At 35.4% G+C, this 8,539-nt stretch overlaps 1 protein-coding gene across 1 annotated transcript in view; it reads left to right on the top strand.

The window, feature by feature from the left end:
• The window catches only part of LOC107089318 (high mobility group protein HMGI-C-like), a 14,462-nt gene that overhangs the window by 4,910 nt on the left and 1,013 nt on the right, over positions 1-8,539 (top strand). Inside the window, exons 4-5 of the mRNA XM_015382042.1 lie at positions 2,984-3,034; positions 5,087-5,125. Of these exons, the coding sequence (XP_015237528.1) occupies positions 2,984-3,034; positions 5,087-5,125 (90 nt within the window). The remainder of the gene's footprint in view (positions 1-2,983; positions 3,035-5,086; positions 5,126-8,539) is intronic.

Here is an 8,539-nt window from a genome sequence, read left to right on the forward strand (position 1 = left end):
AAAAACAAAACAGTAACCTAAGGGGAAAAAATTAAAAAACCTGTTATTAAAAGTTTTAAAGGAGAGAACTCTTAACGTTGCAGACATTTCTGCAGGGCCTTTGGGTGTAATAGCTGAAAGCAGCTTCTTAACTCCTCATTGTAGAACTGGTTGTCCTAATGTTCTAGGCGAAACATCTCTGTCAATTAAATAAATATGGTAAAGAAGGCCACTGTCTTCTAGACCTTCAACAGCGATTGATAAAATCTTTAAATCGTTTAGGGTACAGATAGGGACTCACTTGCATATAAGGAAGGCGCAAAAGCATATAGTAATTTTTCTACGATCTTTTCACAAACACGTTCTAAAACTTGATTTGCTTGCACTTCATGTAACAGTTAGAATATGAAGTCAGTGTGACTTTAAGATTTCTGAGCCTTTTTTTCTTCCTAAAAGCAAAAGCATTGTCATAATTGTTTTTTCAACCAATTACCACAGCAACCTGGGAATAATTCAGACACACTCTCATGTCGATAAACCCCTTGAAGGGACAGGGTGTTACTAATTTATTTTATTAGCAAAAATCTAGTATTGGTTTCAAAAATACGTATGCTGCCATTGTCTTATCATAATCACACTGAATATGAAAGCTTCCAAAAGCTCAGAAATAGTTATTTAAAAACATGTAGGTGGACATGTACCCAATAGAAGACACACCATGTTGCATCGTCATTTTTGATGAAGAAATTCCAAAGGGAAATAACTTTTTAGCCTTATTGTTTTTACCTGTATATAAGCAGCTGTTTTGGAGGAGAAGTGAGAATATAACTTCCAAAGATGACTGTAGATCACTCTACTTGCTGTTTTCTGTCAAAATAGAGGACAATCCATACCCTTTGCCCAGCAAAAGGGAAGAGGAAGTAACCAAGGAAAGAAAAATAAGTAATAGCAGGGTTGAAAAGAGAGTCTACATTGGCGAAGCTTTTACCTGATCGAAATCATTCATAAGCAAGAAAGGCTTCAAAACAGAAAGTTGATTAAAGTTTTCTAAGAGTTTTATTATTTATTTCAGATTTTTTGTTAGGAGTAAAGGTGGTTGCTGTTTTCCCTCTTGTCAGAAACAATAGACCAGTGTAATACCAGTCTCTCGTGGTGTTTTAATCACTAGAGCCACAACATTCTAACACAAAAAAATATCTCAGATGATGATAATCTCTAAAAGATACATCAACCATATCTCTTAAAAATAATCTGAAAACCATAAATATGACACAAGTGTAAATCCCGCAGCAAATGGTTACCTATACGAGAAGTGTTAAGTGAAGGTCTACATGCCATTGTTTTAAACAATGGAAGACAAATGTTATGTTTTTTTCTGAAGTCATCTCAACCCCTATCCATCCATCCATCCGTGGTGCCTATCTCCAGCTGTCATGAATGACAGACGGGGTACACCCTAGACAGGTCGCCAGTCTGCTGCAGGGCAACACAGAGACACACAGGACAAACAACCATTCACGCACACACTCACACCTAAGGAAGATTTTTAGAAGCCAATTAAACTAACAGTCATGTTTTTGGACTGCCGGAGGAAGCCGGAGTACCTGGACAGAACCCAACCATGCACAGGGAGAACATGCTACCCAAACTGTGCAGTCCTATCCAGAAGTCCTTATTCATTTATGTCGGCTTGCCTCAGAGCTTACACTTGAATTTTTACATTGTCACATTGATGGCGCTCTGCAGCTTCTGTAGTAGTTCATTATGCACTTAATGGTGATTCAACAGAAAATGCTTCTCGGCGGTCTGCATTTAATTTGATGCACCATCGGATAGTCGTTAACTTCACTGTAGCTGTAAGCAAAGACCAAACTGATCAAGAAAAGGTCAGATATAAATATATCAATTTGTATCATTTGCAAAATGATTTAGCTACTGACTTTTTAAAGCCTTTTGCTAAAGAGATTATTGATTGGGTAAGGTGCCTAGTATTGAGCCTTAGGAAACTCCAAATGTAATTGACAAATGTTCTATTCGATTTCAATAGGGCACAACAATCCACTGGCATTTGGTTGAAGATAACACAACAAAAATAACTGCTGTGTCAGGAAAGCCTACTAACTTTGTAAACTGTTTAGTGTGAACTCATGGGGGACTTTAAGGCTGATTTCACACTAACTAAGCTCCATCGTGTCCACTCTGTCATCTGTTTCAAAATGTTTCATGTGGAAATCCATTACGGATTCTTGTGATCCATTCTTACAGCTTTCCTCTTATTTTGAAATGTACCAGATCTGCTTTACTCCTGTTTCTGAATTTTTGTTTTTTTGTTGTTGCTTTATTGAAATTTACCTGTTTATCTCTGTAATCTGTCAAAAAAAGAGACTTGATTATGATTTCTAAACATAAATGGCTCTCTGTCATGCCATAGTGCCACAGAGCTAGTGGGAATGAGTGCAATGACAAGAGCAGCTTCTGTTTGTAACTGAGAGAAAAATGCATGATGGATTCAGTGTGAATCCGGCTTGAGGAGTAGTGTTTATGTACTCTGCTGAACCATAAATCCAAATATAAATGACTCATTTCCAAAAATCAAAGAATAACACTCTTAAAAACCTGCTTTAACAGTCTAGATTGAGGAATTTTGTGCAAGAAACTGCAATTAGACATGACAATCACAAAAAAATATATCCTTTGTATTTTCTAATTCAGACTTTCATCCACGCACAAATACAGAATCCATTCATGCTGGTTCGCAGGGGTGTCATTATTTGATTAGATACAAACTTTAAAAAATGTGGATTTGTTTAGATAAAGGTAAGAATATCACTGGTACTTAGAATTTGTGCAGGGACTCTACATGCGGACATATTAAGGATTGATATGACAGATTCTTTTTGTTCAGTATAAATAAAGCTTTTTTACACCTGGGACATTGTTTCTTTTAAAATTTGCATTTGCTAAAATCTAAACATTTTCCGTTGCTGATTTGATTTCTCCTCAGAAAGTAGAGCCTGTTGGGCAGAGGAGACCACGAGGACGTCCGAGAAAATGGGTATGGGCTGCTCACTGACCCTTCTGGAAGTACTGTAAATGTACAGGCTTTCACAAAAGTGCTCATACCCCTTGAACTTAGTTCTATTTTAGCCTATTATTTAGTTACAATCCCACAATTTTTTATTATTTTATTGGGATTTTGTGCATTAAACCAACACAAACTGCATAACTGAGAATTGTAAAGAACTAAAACTTGATCTTTAAAGTTTTTTTGAAAGCATTCTGTAAAGTGTGGAATGCATTCTTTTTCACCTGTCTGATTCAATACTGTGGAGAACCAAATTTTGCTTATTCTCAATAATCTTTAAAAAAATATCTTTATTTCTGTCAGGCTAGGTAAGGCACTTTGCTGCACTGATTTTTGCCTGGAATTTGACTGGACTGTTTCAACACCTAAATTGCTAGATGTAGCTGTGAATAAAAGCGGCTGAGAGCTGATCTGTTTCTTTTCTAGACAGAGCCAGCTATGAAGTAAGGTTATCGTTACCTTTTCTAACATAAAAAGCGCTTCTATGTTCCTTTTGTATGTCTGCTTCTGTCTCCTTGAACTCCAGTTGGCCTCGGCAGAATGCCTCTCACATTGAGGCTGTGTCTAAATATCCACCCTAACCCCTAAATCCCTCAATCACTACATAGAGCGGGGACTATATAGTGGACTTTATAGTGAATTCAGTTAAGTGACCGTTCGGACGGATTATCACTACTTTTTGCTCCCCATTGGTCACATACGTCCGCCTCCACAGCGCAGTGCCTGCCCAATCTTTGTAATTAATCGCCGCTATCGAGTAGTGACAGCCTATGGTGACAGCTGACCACTGTGATGGCAAGTCCCATAATGCTTTGCGAGGAGAGCTCTCTGGACAAAGCATTCCAGGATATATCTGCTCGTCTAGTGACCATGGATGATCACTACTTTTCAAGGTGCATTGTGTTAAATTTCGAGTCCACTACTTTTTCATCCACTAGATGTTCGGACACTCATTTAAAATGGCGCAACCTATATAGTGCCCTATATAGTGGTTAGGGCAGAAATACGGAGACACAGCCTGAGCCTGGTTTTGATGGAGGTTTCTTCCTATTAAAGGGAAATTGTCTCTGCATGCACACTGGGTGTGAGGGTTTGCAGAAGAGTGGGGAGTTATCAACACAATGCAAGTGAATGTTTACTGTTGCCACATTCTAATCCTTTATAGTGACTGGATACAGTCAGCTGGGTTTCCTTAGAAAGGAAACCTTTGACGAATCTGAGTGTATGATTTGATTAAATTGTTTCTGTAAAAGGTCTTGAGATGCCATCTGTCTAAATTGCCACTATATAAAGCAATTAAATTGAATCAACATATGCCCTGTCCTACACCAGAGGATATCAGCTCTGGTTTGAGGTGCATGGCTGCTCTGATAGAAGTTTATCTTCAGGCCGCTTAAAAAATTCTTTAACAATTCACACACATTTAGCAGGTCCAACTCTGAATTGCTATTATTTCCCTTTTATGTCCTTCACATCATCATGCTGCCACCACCATGTTGGGGACTGCATATTCTAAATAAAAAGCTTTAATAGTTTTAATGTTGATCAAAAATTCTTTTTTTGTCTTCTCTGACCTCCACTTGGTTTAGAGAGATAACCCCCCTCTTTTTCTTTCAACAGAAAAGCCAACAATGGCCTTCTTCTTACTACTATGACATTAAGGCAGGATTTTCCACCTAAGCTGTGGATCTTATCAAATACACAATAGGTACCGTACTATTTTTCCTAACTGACTTCTAACAACTTGTGGTTGCACTGGATTTGGGTTGTGTATCAGAGTAAAGGGACCTGTTTGTTGAATATATTTTAATTTAAAAGACATTGCATCAAAAACCCAAACATTAGTATAAAATTCTGTAGTTGAAAGATGCTAAAAGTTCAAGGGGTATGAACGGTTTTGCAAGACCTTGTGAGTCCAAAGCCTCTGTCTTTTTGTGCTCAAGCTGTTTAGTATTCAAACACCTTTTTACCTTCAGTCTTTGATGGATTCTACTGTCTTGTGTTTTATTTTTTATTTCCCAGCCCAGGAAGGTGGTTCCAGAAGTGACTGAAGAGCAGCAGGTGAGAAAATTAAAATATATAGCGGGATGGTCTGGTATAGATGCAGTTCTTTTAGACACTGAAATGCAACTCCTAGATGTTAATCAAAAATATAAAAGCCTTTACATTCTTTCATAGTTATGTTCTGGATTGCAGCTGCCATGAGATGCTTTGCAGCATTTTTTCATTGCTGCTCTTAAAAAAGCCCAAACTAAGATCTTGAATCAGATCAAACTAAAGGTGGAGACTGTTTGCGAGAGTGCCACATCAGCTTCAGTAAAACAGAAATCTCATTCTGTGTCAAACATTTGCCTTTTGACTCCTACCCGTGTACATGTCTTCTTCTTGTGTCAAAAAAGCCGCTTTGGTCACACTTAGCCCTAGATTTAGCTGAACAGTCACTATGTTCTGCGAATCCGCAGCAACGTTCAGTAAAGGTACAATCTGATCTACAAAGTGTTACAGTAAATAGCTGCCACAGTTAGAGTCGCGACACGAGTCACATTCACTGGTGGAACAACCATTTAGATGTTTAACTTAACTGCAGTGTCACTTGGGGGAAAAGACATTCAGGTGGAACAAGAGATTAACATACACAGTGTATAAAGGCAGAGATTATCTCAATGTCTGACAGAATCAAACTAAACTGATTATTTTTTTAATACTAAGATATCTGTAACTGCACAAATAATTAAGACATAGTTTTAAGAACTTTGCATATGTTGTCTTTCTGTCAGTAGAATAGTTTTTTCCTTCTGCAAGCTTCCCACAACAGCTTACCCAAACTTAGGCTCGTTCCTCCTGACAGAATTAACGTAACCATTCCCCCTTTTTCTCCAAAAATAATGGTGGTGATCATCAACAAATAATTTTTTTTCTAATCACATTCCAGAGACATTTGTCTCTTATTGCATTTTCCAACCCTAGCCTGGCTTCCTGTGTTGCTTTTAGAATAATGGCTTGCTCCTCTCTGACTGGTTTTAGTCCAATCCTACATTGTTGTTTTGCTTTTTCCTTGGGTTTATGCAAGTCAGTTTCACACATTAAAAAAACAACAAAAACATTCACCTCATTACAATGATTGGACGTTCTTATCCTGTTTATACCTTTAATAACTTATCAAAAACTTTTAGGCATCTAGGAATTTTAACAAAGTATAAACTAGACTTGTGAAAATTTAAGGTTCTCTTCCTGAGATCTTGGAAGATTTCTTACTGTCTGACATGAAAACTTGACTAATTTAATGTCAGAGAATATTTTTTATTTTATTTTTTTGCCTTTTTTATACAGTGTATTTAAATATCCGGTTGCAATTGTTTGCTTATAGAATAATAGATCAAAAACTATATTATTAGGTTAACATGTAAAATTATTTTTCATGATTGCATGATAAAGGGATCATAAAACACATTCAGATAAAAATTAATCTGATGAAGTTATGAAAGTAAACTGTCATTTGGTCTGTTTGATTGATATGATTGTATTTCAAACATAATACTAATATAGAAACATGAGGAGTATCTATATGATTGCCAAGACTAGAACACACATCTGTCCTCACATTATGAATATTAGCTTCTCTCATTTTAAATTTGTCATTTAATTGCTCATTTCATCAGTCAAAAATGTCAGAAAAACACCTTTTGGAGAAAGACACAAGCTGACCCTTTCATAAATCCATCTTTATAAGCTGATAATTATGGTCCATGGTTTTTACATTTTATCAGCACTATTTTAACCTTGTAATAGATTAGGAAAACTCTCATTAAAAAATGAAGTTTGGGTTAATATTAGGACTGAAACAGTTAATCGAATTAATTAGGATTATTGATATAATCGTCACCTAACTAAGTAATGGATTAATCATTAACTGGAGCATAGAGACTCTAAAACATGCCTTTGCCTGACAGAGAAACCTACTTAGAGCAGTAATTCTATCAGCATCGTAAAAAAATATAAACAGTTTTGATTGAAGATATGAAAACCTTTTTAGTTTGTCAATATGCTCTATCCAGAATTCCTCAAATGGAATAGTTTTAGTTTCACCTGATTTTAACTCTGTTAAAATCTTCTTTAAGGAACCTTTTCTTCTCTGATTATTTATTGATTTTTCTGCTGACAATAAGATCCTTTGGTTCAAATCCACCTTTGGAGAAGGTGCATTTTTCTAAAAAAAAAAAAATAATCAACAGATTAATCAATTACCACAATGATTGTTAGTTGCAGCCCTAGTTTGCATAAAGTGACATGAAATCCCTATAATAGCATCATCTTGTATTTAAAACAAAAAATGAAAAAAAATTATCTGACATAAGAATGTTTTATTTGATTTTGATTCATAAACCTAAACAAATTAAAAAAAAACTAATAATAATAGTAATATCTGTTTAGCGATTTTCAAATGTTAATTGCACACATTGTACATCATACATCCAGTCTTGAAAAGGCAACTTCTTAAACCCCTATATCTAAATTCAGGGTAACAGCCCATGTCTGTTTCAAACATACCAAAACTTTATTTGAGGCATTGATCTAAAGTCTGTTCACCAGTGCTTAATCTCAGGATTTATGTGACATGTTTTAGCATACTTCCCTTAATAAAAAAATTTAAAAAAAAAACTGAGAACAGTAAATAAATTAAACCTGGAAAATGAGTGAAAACTATTTGCATATCCTGAAAACATGGTCTCCCTTCTCCTTAATGCTGATGATAAAAGAGGAAAAAATGTGCTTCAGCTCTTCATCCATTAAACCTGTAGAACCGTCTGGTTTTTGCATTCCAGTGATTAAAGCTTCAAAAAGTCAACTGTTAACTAGCCTTCCATGTTAGCTAACAATTTACTTATTAATAGTTAATAGTCTGGTTCCAGTGACTTTCCTAGTGACACTGTTTTTAAAGGAGAGATAAACGAAGGCACAGATTATCATCTCTCAGCTCTGTGTTCATCTCGTTTTATCTGATTCAGGGTGTCACTCAATAATATCTACTTGTATGTATCTTACTCAACTACCTTTTCATATTACCACTATTTTGGATATGGCTAATTAGGTGATCATAGGAATCCTGCTAGACAGTCTTCTAAAAGGTGGTCCAATAAGGGCCTCTAATAATCTGGCACCCAGGTACCAAAAGCCAGGAAAGAAGAGGTTTATAAAAACAAATAAATATGTATATGCATAAATAAATGTTAAAACCTCCCCTTTTCTATCTTGAATTAAACTATTATGGAATATTTAAATTATTTGCCTATGATAGTGGGCCTCTGGATATCCAGCAAATGTTTATAGCATGGCCAATAAAAACCTATTTGTTTATTGTTGTAAGTTTTGCAGGTTTGTCTTATTTAAGTTTGTCAAAATAAAATTAATAAAGGGTATACATTTCTTTATATATATATATATATATATATATATATATATATATATATATATATA

This window comes from Cyprinodon variegatus, unplaced genomic scaffold (assembly GCF_000732505.1).
Source record: "Cyprinodon variegatus isolate N-32 unplaced genomic scaffold, C_variegatus-1.0 Scaffold248, whole genome shotgun sequence".
In the NCBI taxonomy this organism is placed as follows: domain Eukaryota; kingdom Metazoa; phylum Chordata; class Actinopteri; order Cyprinodontiformes; family Cyprinodontidae; genus Cyprinodon; species Cyprinodon variegatus.